A 16,894-nucleotide genomic window follows, 5' to 3' on the forward strand; every position below is an offset into this window, starting at 1 on the left:
GCAGAAGGTTCAAGGAATGAAAATATCACCAGACTGAAGGACTGTTTACTGCAGGCTAACAACAACAATAAAAGAAGTGGCATTTATATAATGTTTTAGGGTCTGTAAAAGAAACTGGATGTAAGCATTTCTATATAAATTTTTCCTAATGCATATTATTATGTGGAACAGTTAAAATTTTGCCACCACCTCTTCCTAATAAAATCTCAATGATTTAACACTTACTAGCTGTGTGACCCTGGGCAAGTCACTTAACCCCAACTGCCCCACAAAAAAAAAAAAAATCTCAATGAAAAATTTTAATTACCTTTCTTTCCAAGTAGGAAGCAATAAGGCCAAAGTTCTTTGGATGCTGGACAAACCTGTAATTGAAGCAGATGTATTAATAACAGTCTTGTTGAATAAGACTTTAAAGAAACATACACACCCACAAATACTACCTAACAAATCATTTGGGATTGGGGGGGGGGGGGGGAGTAGTTATCTCCTGACATTCTCTGATGTTGCTATTACTTCAACACGAAATATCCAGTCAACTGGCCTTGAAACAATTAAAAACAAACAAACAAACAAAAAATATGACAAGCCCTATAACTACAAAACACAAGAACAAAAGAACCGTTCACACATAAGCAACACAAGAAAACTAAGGAGCTAAATCAACAGCTTTGAAAATTCACATAGCAATGTTTATAATAGGATCATGGAGTGAGAAATGGAAACTGCCTTACAGATCAACTAACCCAATCCCCTCCTAAGACCTATTCACCCAAACACCCACTGATTATACCTTGTAGGAGCGTACTAGCTACACTACAGCTGGTATAAACCATGGCAATTAATGCAATTGCCAGCCCTCAGTGGACATATAAAATAGTTGTTAAAGACATCCATCCAGTAACTCCTTTTTCTGTTTAAAACACAATTTGCTCTAGTCCAAACTTTAAAAAAAACCAAAACCTTCACTTTATCATATTCACCTGCTATTCCCAAACTGTGCACCACAGTGCTAGAGGGAACTCACAGAGGTGCCATGGGATAGTTTCAATTTTTGAGGGAAAAACAGTGGAACCCATCTGCTAAAATCTTACACAAACTACCAGCTCATAGTAGTTCCTGGTTTCAACATCAAGTTCCTCTCAATGATGTTCTCAAATATTTGAGATGGGTTGCTGTTTATTTGAGCTTTTGGTTATATCAGTAACTTCTCGACAGTTTTCATTTGCAATGTGATATCCTTGGAAAGCTAGGTTTTTGGAGGTTGCTATGATAAAAAGTACTGTGCAAAAATCAATGGAACAGGAAATGAGAATGGAATGGCGGTCTCCAATCTGATTCCAAGGTTTGAGAAGTGGTGCAGTGGCTAAAAGGCCTATGCATCCCCGTAGTAAGAGTAATTGAGGCTATTTAAGAATTAAATATTTTTTGGGGCAGCTAGATGGCGCAGTGGATAGAGCACTGGCCTTGGATTCAGGAGTACCTGAGTTCAAATCCGGCCTCAGACACTTAAAACTTACTAGCTGTGTGACCCTGGGCAAGTCACTTAGCCCCAATTGCCTTACTAAAAAAAAAAAAAAAAAAGAATTAAATATTTTTTGTTTTCCAATTTTTGTAAATTATTTTTTTCAAAAGGCTACAAAGTTGTTAGGACAGAAATACTTATTAACTAATTACTTAATAAAATTATTGTGGGGCAGCTAGGTGGTACAGTGGATAAAGCACTGGCCCTGAATTCAGGAGGACCTGAGTTCAAATCCGGTCTCAGACACTTGACACTTACTAGCTGTGTGACCTTGGGCAAGTCACTTAACCCTCACTGCCCTGCAAAAAAATAAAAATAAAAAAATAAATATACATAGTCATAAAAAATAAAATTCTGGTTACTTTTCCTTAAAGATCTCCTTTTCGTGGTCGGTCCAAACATTCATGAACTGTCTGTCTTTATAAACCTTCATAGGATCCTCCATGAGACCATTCATGTTGATAAACTTCACCCTTCTTTGTTCAGCATCAAACATCATGGGTGGAATGACAGAAAGCTGACGCATTTGTTTTTCATTGTTCTACAAAAAGAAAAGAAGTTTACTTGGGATGCCATTAAAAGCAGCTATTTAAACTGTACTACTACACAAAGGACACACAGTTCAGTGGCAGAAGTACAACACCTGGGAGAATGCTACAGGGAAGCAGTACATTGGGGCACAATGAGGGGAGGAGACTCTGGGTGTTTCCTAGATGCATAACCTTGAAAAAGTCACTTAGCTTCTCAGAGGCTCCACTTTCTTCTCTGCAAAATGGGAAGAATGTGCAAACTCTTCATCTTCTATTAGAAGGACTCAAGAAAAAGACACACATAAAGCCCTTTATGATTTAAAAGTGCTATATAAAAGTCTGTCCCTGCTAACAGATGCTCTACGAGTGCTGTTTAAAAACAATAAATATACAGATCGCTTTTTAAAAATGATACTCAAATTTGGCAAATAAGAATAATTTTAGTTCAAGGAGAAAAATTTCAAGAAAATAGCCTACAAAAAAAAAATCCATGACTTCAGATGTCTAAAAAAATGCACAAAGTATAGCTAATAAACAAGAAAAGAGAAGGTGAAGAAAGGATGCAGATGGGACATTAAGAAGGTATACAAGGGCAGCTAGGTGGCACAGTGGATTAAACACTGGTCCTGGATTCAGGAGTACCTGAGTTCAAATCTGGCCTCAGACACTTGACACTTACTAGCTGTGTGACCCTGGGCAAGCCACTTAACCCTCACTGCCCCACAAAAAAAAAAAAAAAAAAGTATACACATGAGAAGTAAGCAGGCACCAGAGTGGAGGTGCATGGCAAAGAGGATCTGGGTGACACTCTATAGAGGGGAAAACCATTGATATTATCATCAGAGAATAAATACTACTGGGACCATGTACATAGAAAGAGGAAATAGATCACCTCAGGAACCAAATCATGAGTCTGTCTCAGAGGAATGCAATACAGATTGGGATGACAATGATGGGCAGCAAGGGAACAGCCTCAGACATCAACTAGCTGTATAACCCTTGGAAATGAATTTAACCTGTTTGCCTCAGTTTCCAGATCTCTAAAGTGGGGATAACAACAGCACCAACCTCCCAGAGTTGTTGCAAGAATCAAATGAGATAATATTTGTAAAGGGCTTAGCACAGTGCCTGGCACACAGCAGGCACTATATAAATGTTAGCTAATAATATTAGCTTGATGTCTGTCAACAGAATGATGTGAAAGCCAAGAAAGCAAACACAACTGAAAACAGCATTAAGAGAAGCACCATGGTGCTTCATGCTAACAAGGGATCAATATCGACCCCATGTGAAGCACAGTTCTCAGTGGTACACCTTAGGGAAGACACGAGTGGTATGGTAAGGTCTCTGGGGCTGAAACAATTCTGGACCTTTAGTCCTAGATCAAAGGCTTGGTGAGTACATGACAGTTGCATAAGTATCTGAAGGGTTGTTGAGTGGAAAATGACTAAACTTGGCTTTGTTTGGCAGAACTACAAGGAATGTGTGGGAGTTAAAATTCCAAAAAGAGAAATTAAAGCTTGATGGAAATGGGCTGCTTCCATAGTCAGTAGGTTCCCCTCATTCAATTTCTCCAAGTGAAAATGTGGGTGACCAGTGACTGGAGAGTCTTTTTCAGGATGAGACTGGGTGCCAAAGGACCCGCCCCCTTCGCAGATGCCAATCTGCAGCATAGATGGGCTGGAAGGAAGGAACCTTAGCAACCATCTAGTTCAATTCCCTCATTCCGAAGATAAAGTGGGACGCCAGGGGGTTAAGTGACTTCAACAAGATCACACAAAGAAAACTTCCAAAAAAGGCTCTAAAGGGGGACACCATCTTTAGATAAAAATCTAAACACAGACAAACAGACTGCCAACCTTGGGATACTACATTTTAAACAAACTGAATTGTTTCTTAATTAAAGAACTCTATTGACTTAGACCCTTGCAACTCCAACATAAAACAACTACACACACACACACACACACACACACACACACACACACACTCCCACACAGAATAGTCATGCCTCCCAACAGGCTTTCACATTTGCCAAGTGCTTTCCTCACCCAAGTTTGATGTGATTATCATGGGACGAAGGAATTCTTTTGCCCTTTTGTAGGATGTGAACTGTGGCTTTTGAATGGTTAAGTGATTTGTCCTTGATTCCACAGCTGGCAAGTGTTGGGGGAAGGATGGATCCAAATTTAAGTCTCCTAAATTGAAGTTTGGTCATTATACCTGAGGCTAAGCTAGTTCCAAGGGAACATCTGGCAGATCCATCCAAATTACTTCTATCCCTTTATTTGGTAACCATACAGAAGGTTGTAATAATGACAATAAGAGCTGACTTAATTTAGTAGGTTACTCTCCTTAAGAGAATTTTACAGTTTTTCATTTGATCCCCATGACACTATGACGTAGGCACAGGGTATGATTATTAAACCTATTTTACAGATTAGGAAACAGAGGTGACTAAAGGTCACTAGAAGTCAAATGCACATCTTTTCACTCAAAAATCCAGTGGGGGTGGGTTTTTTTCCACCTACATTAAAACTACAGGTATACCAACATTAATTAGTTTTACAAACAAGATCAGTTCCACAGGAATACTGTTTCTGCCTATACAGTCAGAGACCCCCTTAAGCACGGTTAGGGACAGGAAGACGGAAGAATGGGGAAGGACTGGAAAAGTACATAATAACTTTTCAGGTCCTCCTGAAGAGGGTCTTCACAGTCTGACTTCATCACTTTAAAGTTTTGCAAATTTCTGAACGGGTTCATCCATAATGCAAACTCAGGTCAAACAGTGCTTCACCTAGAGATGAAGTTCAGCCAGGAGAAATGCCATAAGAGATTTGGCATCTTAAAAAGACTTCCCATTGCCAGGGAATGGATTGCCCATGGGTAAAGAATACTGAAAAATTGTTTTTACATGTAATTGAGGGAAATAAAATATTCAAAAAATGAAAAAAAAAAAAGAATACTTCATCATTTTAGGCACATGGACCAATGTCATATAATCACACACCTTATTTCTTCTCTAAGTATCCATCAATTATCTGTAATGAAAAATGCAAATAGCAGCTGACCAGTGGGAATCGCCCTTGATCTGGAGTTTGAGGAGCTGCACCCAACTCACAGTTCTGCTGCTTCTCAGTTAAAGGCCTTTTCAAAGACCCTTCCCTGCTCTGGGCCCATGACCTTATCTCTCACAGGGAAAGCTGAACCAGACAGGCTCAGAGGCTCCTTCCAGCTGTAAATTATAATTCTGTGATCAGGCATGAAGGGACCACTGAGATGGGGAAACTGCCATCACGCAAGCAGAAAGAAGCCAGATGCCATGACTCCTTCAAAAAAGGGATCTGAGGGACCTCTCCGACTGCCCTTCCTGCTTTACTTATCAAACAATCTAGCCACCTAAACCACCCCCTAAACATCAAGTATCACCAATCTAAAGATTCAGAAGTAAAGAGAACTAAATGAAAAAGGGATCCAGGTGATTCATAACCATCATAATTTCTCTTTAGAGGTTACATCACATTATATCACATTCTTTATGATTACATTACATTCTTTTCACTTACTTAGTAATTACAAGGTAACTAGATATGGGTTATTCAAGCCCCAAGACCTATAGACTAGATAGAGCTTGTTTTATGGGAAGTGCATCAAAAGAAATTCAAACAACTGCCCTATGGAGTTCATTAAGAGGAGGTTTAAATTGGCTGCCCTGGGCGGCTAGATAGCACAGTGGATAGAGCACCGGTCCTGGATTCAGGAGGACCTGAGTTCAAATCCAGCCTCGGACACTTGACACTTACTAGTTGTGTGACCCTGGGCAAGTCACTTAACCCCCACTGCCCCACAAAAAAACAAAACCAAATAAATTGGCTGCCCTTTCTAATTATCCTCACCCTAGCTATTCTTGATTTGTGCAAACCCTGAAGAACTAACTCTGTAGTTAAATCTGTAAATAAGTCTACCCCCACACCCAGTGGGTGGAAAGATCTAGTTAATCTTTTGGGAAAGTGAACAATGAAGATGCAATCAATCATTGACAGAGTTCTCTACTTCCTGGAATAAAGCACAAAGGATTTCTAGATCTCTAGGGGCTAAGACTGAAAGCAGCACCATGACACCTACAGAAGAGACCCTCAGTAAAGATCAATCAGCCTCACCTCCTGCTCAGAGAGGCCGTCAATGATTTCAGAAATCTCATGCTCACTTCGAGCAATGGTGGCGGAAAGACCAGCTCCTCTCTGCCCAACCCTAGACACAAGAAGGAAAGTTCAAAGCAGATTAAAAGATCTTGACATTTGAAAGTATATGGCCATTAAATTAACTGTCCTCATTTCTGGAGGAATGTTGGTTTTTTAAATAACCTTAAAATACAAAAATGAACAAGAAAAACTTTAAAATTTGACTGAATAAGCAGGCTAGGTAACATGAGGCTATCATCATGTAAATGAGTAACTATTTAAAAGCCAATCCAAACATTGAAAGGCCACATGCTCAACAAGTGCGCATATGGGAGAACCTTCTGGAAAAGTATTCTTAGAATCCCTTGTTGTTTTTTTTTTACAGATGCTGATTTCATCTAAACTTCAGACAGGAGCCTCTGGTCTGCCTTTCAGCCAAAAGTAGCATTAGAAGCTGAGAAATATGCCCAATGTTTAAAAAAAAATACCCTCCTATATAGAAACTAAAGTGGGATGAAAAGGGTTTTCATTTTTCTGGTCTGTAAGAGACAATAAAAGCCAAAGAATTCAAAAATCTTTACCGAGCAGCATTTTATTTTCTAAAATGAAAAATAGACCAGGTATTATACTAACAAAAACACCAAATTTCTTAAAGTGGATAGCTTGTGATCAATTAGCAATACCACGAGCCATTTTAAAGGTATTGTTAGAGTCAAGACTACAGTTAGACTCTAATGTGGACACTCAGATGCTCTGCACTGAATTTTGATCCATACTCACTGTCACTCCCAAAGAGGGTTACATATTTAAAAATAGAAAACAATTTAAATATTCATTTCTAATTAGATTTGCCCCAAAAGTCAAATAAACAGAAGAATTTTACAACAATAGCAGCGGATGACCCAGTATTTGATTCTAAATAAATACAGTAAAGCTGAAAATAATTTCTTTAAGAAAGTCTGCTACATTGAGAGTGACGGGTAAGGTTTTAACTGGGAAAAAATATTATAGCCATTCATTACTACCTCTGAAATCTTTCTTGTTGTTCCCTTTGTTTCCGAATTTCTGGAAATTGCTTTTCATAGTATTCTCTGGTTTTACTCTCCTTAGCTTTCCTCCGGGGATTATTTTCAATTCTGTCCACTTTTTTCTCCCATGCCTCCATGAGCTGATCATAACGCTGACAGATTTTTTGTTCCTATTAAATACGGAAAAGAGAAATTAATTATGGACAAAATATAACTGAAAGTATTTGAGTAACATTACTACAACGTGTCACCAAAATGTTGTTTTGTCAAAGGGGGTTACACTTTAAAAAGAATGTGAACAGGGCAGCTAGATGGCGCAGTGGATAAAGCACCGGCCCTGGATTCAGGAGGACCTGAGTTCAAATCCAGCCTCAGACACTTGGCACTTCCTAGCTGTGTGACCCTGGGCAAGTCACTTAACCCCAGGCAGATCACTCAGTGGTGATGTCTTTGCTCTGAAGGGTCAAAGTAAATAGTGATTTTATTACCCAACTCAATTAGGTAAAGGTAGTCATAGAATGTAAGTTTGTGTGTGTGTGTGTGTGTGTGTGTGTGTGTGTGTGTGTGTGTGTTTTACTTAGCTTGTCTACACTATACATTACACCAGTTGTTAAGGCAGTAGAAAAATCTTAAGAGCAGGCTAATAGCAGGGAAGAAGCTTTTAGAAGCACAAGAATCTCACCACCATAAGCTATAGCTGGTTGGACCATACCAAATCTCCCCTTCTCTGTAACTTGGCCTGCATGTGTTTCAATAGCTAATTACAGAGGATGACTACATTAAATTCATACTCAGTTGACAACACTGTAATAAAAAAAAAATCAGAAGTGTTCATTATTAAGTTGTCTCCCGAAAAGAAATTTGATTTAAAAGCTTTGCAAAGGTAAAATACAAAGTTCATGCTCAAATGTCAAAGACAGGTAACCCATGTGAGCAAATTACAACCAGAAAAAAACAATTTTTCAGAATCCAAATGTTAGAAATAAAGGGACCACAAAGGTCATTTTACAGATGAGGATAATGAAGGCAGCAAGTTGTTCGGTGACTTGTCCCAGGTGATCAGCCAGTGAAAGTTATGCTAAAATTGATATTCGATGGATTCTGACTTCCTCGTTGAAAGCTCTTCATATGATATCATTCTATTAATTTCCTTGTCATAAATGCTTGCATTAATATTTATTCTATTAATAACAATGATTTTACATATTAGTAGAAGACATTTTTTGAAATTATTTCTTTAAAAAAAAAACTATAAGGCTTGAGACTTGACAGCAGTAAAAAAATTACAGATGAAGTTATCTGACGTCTTCTACTAAGCACCAATTCCCAATCTATGTTTTTTCTTAAAACACAACATTCAAAGCCTTTAAAATAAAGCTACAAACTCATTTTGGTTTGAACTTAAATAATGTCTAATATTTTATTTTGATATCTTAAGTGCAAATAGATAAACTATTGTTGGTCTAAGAAATGTCAATGTGAAGAATACCATAAAATGGAAAATAGAGATAAAATTTACTATGACTTATTTTCAAAAAGAATTAGACTGGTTAAAATTAAGGCATAATCAAATGCAATCCATCTACAGAGAACTGATGTTATCTGAATACAGATTAAAGCATAATTTCTTTTTGTTAGTTCCTTTATCTGAAGTTTTGTTTTTGTCTGTTTTCACAGCCTGGCTAATATGGAAATGTTTTGCATGATTGCTCGTGTGTAGTTATATTGAATTGCTCGAGTTCTTGGGTGGGGAGAGTGAGAAAGGGAGGAAGAGAATTTGGAACACAAAGTTTTAAAAAAATTGATGTCAAAATCTGTATTTTACATGTAATGTGGGAAAATAAAATTCTAAATGGTAAAAAAAAAAAATCAAGGCATAATTATGTTATAAAACTAAGGTTTTTGCCACTTTTAAACTGAAACATTTCTATTACATGACCAGGTTTTTAATAAAGAAAGGGAAATTGAAGCAAAATTATTCCATTAATTTAAAAGTTAGGGAAACAAAGTGTAGGCCACCCCACTTGATCTTCATAAATATTTTTAAAACCACTTACCAATAGTCTTATTCTGGCTGAAAAGAACATAAAATATCGCACCAATCTAAGAATGACATACACAAATATGTAAACTACGCCCCCACAAAGCTGGTGGAGGTTTTTATTACACATAAGCCAACATCCTCATCAGCATAACTCTGCACACAGTTGTTCCTCCTGGCCACGGTGCGGAGAACTGTGTCTGCCTATGCAAACAAACAAAAAGGTTTATACGAATCTCATAGACATCAAGTCAATAAGGAGAAGCCCTCACCCTTTGCTTTCTTGCATGATTTCTTCTTTTAAAAAATAAGATGAGTTTTTTCCTCATCACCTGGTTTCTAGAAGAGAAAATATCATTTGTGAAAGTGAGAAAATAATACAAGTCAATCATTGATTTATTCTCTTCACCAAACAATGTAATGACATGGGAAATCAAGTCAAGATGACTTGAGAATAACTTTCATATAACAGTTATTTCAAAATTATTTTTCTAGCCTGAAAAATTGCTAAGTTTAATAATTATAATAGCCTAGAAAGCTAACTCTTCCAGACTAGAGGAGCTCATAGAAATAAAGTCAATTCTCAAGTATTCCTGCTCAACTAAAAAGAGAAAAATCAAGCTTTCAAATTAAACAGGACATGTCTACTCTCCTTCATCTTGCCATAAGCAGCCTCTTTGTCTCTTCCAAACCAGGAAAGGTTGCAGGAGCTGAGGGGTCTAAGATAAAATGACTCTCTCTTGACCCAATTGCCCAGGAAAGGCTGGGCTGAGTAAGGTAAGTGCCTCCTTTACACAAGAAACATGTGGCCCACTGTAGATAGTTTATTTCTCACAGTCTGAGAATTCAAAGAGTCCATTTCCAGCAACTAATTAGAAATAATTTAGCAGGTGTCTCTATGAAGAAACATGCTTTCATCATTTTGAAGTTTTGTGAATTTACAAACAAAAGCAGCACAGATTAAATCTGTGCCAAAAAATATATCCCAAAGCAAAACGGAAATGACTTTTAGATTAACCATGTCACTGTTCCATTGCAACTACAGGAATAGTTTGAGAATGGACTATAGGCAAAGTAGCCAAGAACTATAGAGAATCATTGTAGTATACTTTATCAATGCTATATAAACTGCCACAGAAAAACAATAATTATGTGTATTATATTACGTATAAGTTCAATTACTGTATGCATAACATACATTTAACTGTATGCAGGTCAAATATTTCACATACATTCAATTTTATCTAATTTTAGTCTCTTGATAAATAAGAATGCAAATCCATCACAATTTGTAGATACTATTTGAAAAGGTAGTTTGCTAAGAACTCAAACATATGATAAAACTCAGTCAAACAGACTGAATGCACCAGAGAATACAAATGAAATAGAAGATAGTAACACCCCTCAGGAAATTTACAAGAGGGAGACATAATGCACACACAAAGTAATTGAAATGAGGTATTCTGAAAAGTTATCTAGATTTTGTCTGATACTATTCGTGTCTGTATCACAGATTTAATCTGTGAAAACATTATGACGTTCAGTTGTTTCAGTCGTGCCTGACTCTTCGAGGCCCCTTGTGGGGCTCTCCTGGCAAAGATCTTGGAGTGGTTTTGCCATTTCCTTCTCCAGCTCATTTGACAGACGAGGAACTGAGGCAAACAGGGTTAAGGGACTTGCCCAAGGTTACCAAACTAATAAATATCTGAGGCCAGATTTAAACTCACAAAGATGAGTCTTCCCTCATTCTAAGCCCAGTGTTCTACCCACTGTGCTACCTAGCTGCCCTTCGTATTTTATATTTAAAATACTTTATATTTTATTATAAATCTGATTAAACTCCTTCTATAGTCTACTACTATACTAGCATCCCACAATAGAAGTCAATAAGAATGTGAAATTATTTGAATGTGAATCTTAGATTTAACAGGCTGTATCACAGACCAGAATTCAGGTCAATTGTTTTTCATATATTCTTATGCATTCTTTGCTAAATTATCTTTGCCACCAGTTCTTGAGTGAGCTCTTGTTGATGAGTGCAATGGGGTATTCTGTTTCACTTGTACTCTCAGTAAGAAATGAAAAAACTTAAGAGCAATGTGCCATTGGCATCAATATTAATAAACAATATATCTTCTGGTTATGGTTAACAAAACATTCAATAAAAACATTCTACTGAAACTCATCTCATTTTTTGGTAACTCACTAGCAAATAATTTACCAAAAAGTATTTTTAAATTACAAATTTAAAAACAAAACAAAAACAAAATAAACAAACAAAAAAAAAAAAGGCAAGAACCCTAACGATCACTGCAATTATGTTACGCAAGTCATTTTCATTTCACTTAAGCTCTGAGCCCCCAAAGTGGTATCCATCCAGGCCTCATCCTACAATGAGCAAGGATAAGGACTTTGTGGGAGCGAGCAGTCTCCTCGAGCTTCCAAGGCACGAGGCGCCAGGACGTTAAATGGCAGAAGGGTCTACAAATACCGTAGCTGGCAAGAGGCATGGAAGGGATTTCCCTAGAATAGGATTGTGAATAATGATAAAATGATCCGTGGCGCTTCTACTTTGCAATGGCAGATGTGGCTTGGTGGGGGACGGTGTCATCACTAGTCTTAAATGAAAAAGCTTCATTATCTTACTTCATCATGCGCCTTGCAGGTGCTCCACTGAAAAAAAGACAAAACAGGAGGCAAAAAATTCAAGCCTCAAGGTAAGCCATTTCAAGGTTCAGTATCCACTCTCTACTAGCGATTACAAAACCAGCCAGGTTACGTCACAGTCTATGTCACTTTTGATCTTGGGGAACTCAAAGCTGCTCGCCCAACCCCCAAGAAATCAAAGGGAGCTAACACAACCAGATGAGAGCAAAGGCCCGAGTCTCAAAGGCCTCTATGATCTTATCTTACAGCAAGCAGTGACCAAGAGGAGAGCCTCACTGATAGAGAGCCGTGCGCTTATGGGTGGCCTCTAAATGACGGGATTTCACGATCAAGCAATACTTACGTCTTGATGTTTTCATGGTACACCTTGGTGTCGGACGGCTGGTTGTAGAGTGGCTGTAAAATGAAAAAGAAAAGAAATCATCAAAGGGTCGCCCTGATGTCTCTGGAGAATGGAACAGAAAGTATGCCATGAAATTAGGATGTTCTCTCACTTAGAAATTTGAAACTAAGATCCACACATGCCCAAAGGAAGCCATCTCTTTCGTCTTGTTTTTCCTTTTTTAAAAGTGAGAAGATTTTTTTTTTAATCCAGAAACTGAGCTCATGTCTGATGATAAAGTTTTTATGGGTATTTTAAATCAAGGGAAGTTTAAGGTGGCCATTAGCATCATCACTGATTCTTTTCCTGCCTAATATAATAACACAAAATCCACTGGGAATACTCTTGCTCTGTCCTACCAAACATGGTGGATAAAAGGCTTACTTGCCCAAAGATAGAAATAACCAAACTGATAACCCTCCGTTTTCTTATGCACAGTGAGAAAATAGAGAAGTATGGCTTCAGTAGCAGGAGGAGTTTCCACTGATCAATTAAAGATCCACCCGGGTTTGGCTAGAATGCTTTGGCCCAGAAGGTTTACCAAAAGGTAAGCTGGAAGAGCACAAGCTCTTCCAGCCCTATGAAGGGGCAAAGGCACTGGTCCTTGCAATGGGCCAGGTTTTTTTTTTATCCAAGACAATTAACCTTGATAAAGGATGGAGAGGCTGACTATCCAAAGGCTGGAATCAAGGGAGGAATGTTTTGTGGCCCTAGCAATTCGTAACAACTGCCTCTTAAGGTGTGGAACAGTTAATCGAAGTATCCACCATAGACCCAACTAAATCATGTTGAGAATAAGTTCTCCACTGTTTTGTTTTTCTTTTTTAATTTTGTTATAAGCAAAGGTGTTCTGGGTAAAGGGGATGTAACTAAAGGATAGTTGCATTCAAAAATGTACGTGATAAAAAAACAAAAGTCATCAATTTTTTTAAAAGAGAAAATGGACAAGTCTTAAAAGGTAAAAACAAAATAAGGAGGACCCAGGAAAATGATATAAGCAAAAAGTGAAGGCTCACTTACCAGTTCAACTTTTGGGCCAAGACCTTCAAAAATTTTATGAGCTTCTTCTGCTTTTTTCTATAAGTAACAAAGATATTATTGTACTGAATAATTATAAATAAAAACAAAACAATTATACATTAAAAGAATACTTTAGAAATCTGTCCTTTCTACAAAGTCTTTATTTCCAAATGTACTTCCCTTGTGTTATGGGGGGAGGGAGAAGAGCAACCTGATCCTTCTTGACTTGTATCATACACCTCTCACCCAATACAATTGGATAGATCGCGTTTTCACCAGCATCATTATCTAAAGCACAGACAATTTTAACACACTTTGCTCTTACATCTTCAAATATATCCCTTCCCTCTTTGTTATCTCCAAAAAGCCTTCCCCTTGTAACAGATTAAAAGAGAGAAAATAGTTCAGTGAAAGCAAGCACATGGCCTACTTTGGATAACATTTGCATTCTCTATATATTCTATAATCAAAATCGCTGTCCTCTATGACAAAGAGAGGTGTAGTTTTTTTCTCTGCTGTTAAGCCTGGTCATTTCAATTCCACAGTTCCAAGTGTTTTTGGTGGTTGTTCTTTTAGTTTACATTACTGTAAGCACTAAGCAGAATGTCTTCCTGCTTTGACTTACTATACTCTACATCCATCCACGTAATTCTTCCATTTATCTGAATCTTCATATCTGTCATTTCTTATGGCATAGTAACATTCCAATACATTCATGTAGCACAATTTGTTTAGCCATTTCCCAATTGAATGACACCTTTATTTCTAGTTGTTTTGGTTTTTTTATACCACAAAAAGTGCTGTAATGAATATCTTAGCATATATGGGATCTTTCTGTCTTTGGGTGCGGGCACCTGTGTGTCTATGTCTGTGTGTGTGTGTGTGTGTGTGTGTGAGTGTGCGCGCGCGCATCTGTACATTTGAAATTCCACCAACAGTACATGTACCTATTTTCCCACCACTGCTCCAATATAAACTATTTCTTGGTTTGTCAAATTAAGACAGTTTGCTGGATATAATATCTGTGCTATGTTGACTTGCATTTCTATTTATCAGTAGTAAACTGGAATCTTTCATGTGGTTAATCAGTTATCTACCAGAAAATGGCTCAATCTTAAGTATTTATGCTAATTCTCCTTACATCTTAATTCTCAGACCACTAGGGATATTTAATGCAAAGATTTTTTTCCAATATTTTTTTCTTTTCTTTCTTTCTTTTTTTTTTGCAGGGCAACGAGGGTTAAGTGACCTGCCCAGGGTCACACAGCTAGTACGTGTCAAGTGTCTGAAGCCAGGTCCTCCTGAATCCAGGGGCCGGTGCTTTATCCACTGCGCCACCTAGCTGACCCCACAAAGATTTTTTTTTTAATCGATAGCTTTCTTTTTTATTTTAGTTGTGTTGATTTTATCCAAAGGAAATTTTTTTTCAGTTTTATGTGACAGAAATTATCTATTTTATCTTTAGGAAACTGCTATCTCTTGTTTGCTTAAGAATTTTCACCCTAAGGTCGTGGAAAATACTTCTATCCATTTTACTCCAATTACTTTAAATGATGACATTTTCCATATTTAATTTAAATAACCATCTGAAACTTAATTGCAGTACAGGGTGTGGGAGGCTGGTTTAAACCTAATATTTTGCCAAACTGCTTTCTATTATGTTCTCAGATTTCTTGAGGCCAAAGTTAGGAGTTCAATTGTTTCTGATTCATGCTTATCTGGTCTATTCCTCTGATTTACTTTCTATTTTTTGCCCAGCATCATAGTTTTAGTGATTCCTGCCTTATGATATAATTTGAGGTCTGGAAATACTATTTCCTTGTTCACTCCTACTATTTTTTCACATAGCCTTCGAAATTCTAGATTCTTTTGTTTCTCCAAATGAATTTGGTACTTTGTCCACTTCTATAAAATAGCATATAAAGTAAGTCCTTGGACATTCTATTGGTACAGCATTATATCTATGATATAGGTAGTATCACCATTTTTAATATAATGGCTTAACCCAATTAATATCCTTCCAATTATTTCATTTGTTCACAAATTCTTTAGAGTATTCTGTAATCAAATAAGTCCTTTTTTGCTATTATTTTGAATAATTTAACTTTCTATTATTTTCTTTTTTAAAAATATGCTATAAAGAAATACTGTTCATTTGTGCTAGTTTATTTTGAGCATTGTTATTTTCATGAAGCTAAAGGTCTCGATTAGTCTCTGCTGATTCTCTGGAGTTTTCTAGGTAAACCATCATATATTCTACAAATAGGGATTATTTCCCCCTCTGTTCATGGCAATGTTCATGCCATTAATTTCTTTCTCATGTTGTAACACTGTCACCATTCTAAAACTATATCAACTACTGGTGAGGAGAAGGGACATTCTTACTTTGCCCTCCATGTTTATTGGGAATAACTAAAACTTTGAGAATGGTTAAAGGTAAATAGAAATTAAGCAGCTAAACAGCAAGACAATTTTAAAAGGAGTACTAGATATTTTAGAATTTTCTCTAAAATTGACTGACTATAAAATCATTTTAAAAAGTAATCTGGAACACATTTCTGGCCTGAATACTGATTTCATTTGCCAATGTATAATAATGTTTACTAATTCAGGCTAAACTGAAGTTGGATTGAGTTAGTGAACAGCAACAAAAATAGAGTAGACATTCAATATTGAGCAAACAGAATTAGACTTGTTTTTAAGAAGTACTATCTATCTATCTAAGTACTATAATTTTAACCTATAACTAGAATAAAAAGGACTGCATGGATAGTGACTATATAAAAATGATACAGCTGGGGGCAGCCAGGTGGCACAGTAGATAAAGCACTGGCCCTGGATTCAGTAGGACCTGAGTTCAAATCTGACCTCAGACACTTGACACTTACTAGCTGTGTGACCCTGGGCAAGTCACTTAACCCTCATTGCCCCGCAAAAAACCAAAAACAAAAAAGGGGGCAGCTAGTTGGCTCAGTGGATAAAGCACCAGCCCTGGATTCAGGAGGACCTGAGTTCAAATCCGGCCTCAGACACTTGACACTTACTAGCTGTGTGACCCTGAGCAAGTCACTTAATCCTCACTGCCCTTCAAAAAAACAAAACAAAACCAAAAAAATGATACAGCTAACACAGCAATCAGGAACCTAAACAAATTTAGTTTTTATTAATATTGTTAGTGTATCTATTAATGATACAAGGTATATGGAAACAAAATAATTCCTTTAATAGGTAGACAATCCTCCTCATAATCTTAATATAGTACACAACAAAAATCAATATTTGAATACCTATTAACAAGACAGGGTTAAGGTGCTGCCTTTGATACAATTACTATAAGTCCCTAACCTTAAGGAGTATACAATTTAATTTGGAAAAACAAAGTATAATGACAGGGAAAAAAATCACTACAAAAATTCAAAAAAGGAATATACTATTTTACACTATTTGCTTAGGAAATTCCCTTAAAAGCAGAGCCCAAATATCAATCGAACCAAGTTCTTAAAGAACAAGGAAAGAATCC

At 37.0% G+C, this 16,894-nt stretch overlaps 1 protein-coding gene across 15 annotated transcripts in view; it reads right to left on the minus strand.

Annotated features, from left to right (window-relative positions):
- Positions 1 to 16,894, minus strand: part of NCOR1 (nuclear receptor corepressor 1) — a 189,107-nt gene that overhangs the window by 104,455 nt on the left and 67,758 nt on the right. For 12 of the 15 annotated variants that reach the window (XM_044002702.1, XM_044002711.1, XM_044002706.1 and 9 more), the window contains exons 7-14: positions 13,375 to 13,431; positions 12,316 to 12,368; positions 11,952 to 11,978; positions 9,578 to 9,644; positions 7,262 to 7,434; positions 6,216 to 6,306; positions 1,885 to 2,063; positions 308 to 362 (exon numbers count right to left, since the gene is read on the minus strand). In XM_044002702.1, coding sequence (XP_043858637.1) covers positions 308 to 362; positions 1,885 to 2,063; positions 6,216 to 6,306; positions 7,262 to 7,434; positions 9,578 to 9,644; positions 11,952 to 11,978; positions 12,316 to 12,368; positions 13,375 to 13,431 — 702 coding nt within the window. The remainder of the gene's footprint in view (positions 1 to 307; positions 363 to 1,884; positions 2,064 to 6,215; positions 6,307 to 7,261; positions 7,435 to 9,577; positions 9,645 to 11,951; positions 11,979 to 12,315; positions 12,369 to 13,374; positions 13,432 to 16,894) is intronic. The other 3 variants (XM_044002710.1, XM_044002704.1, XM_044002701.1) reach the window with 1 other exon arrangement.

This window comes from Dromiciops gliroides, chromosome 4, assembly GCF_019393635.1.
Source record: "Dromiciops gliroides isolate mDroGli1 chromosome 4, mDroGli1.pri, whole genome shotgun sequence".
In the NCBI taxonomy this organism is placed as follows: domain Eukaryota; kingdom Metazoa; phylum Chordata; class Mammalia; order Microbiotheria; family Microbiotheriidae; genus Dromiciops; species Dromiciops gliroides.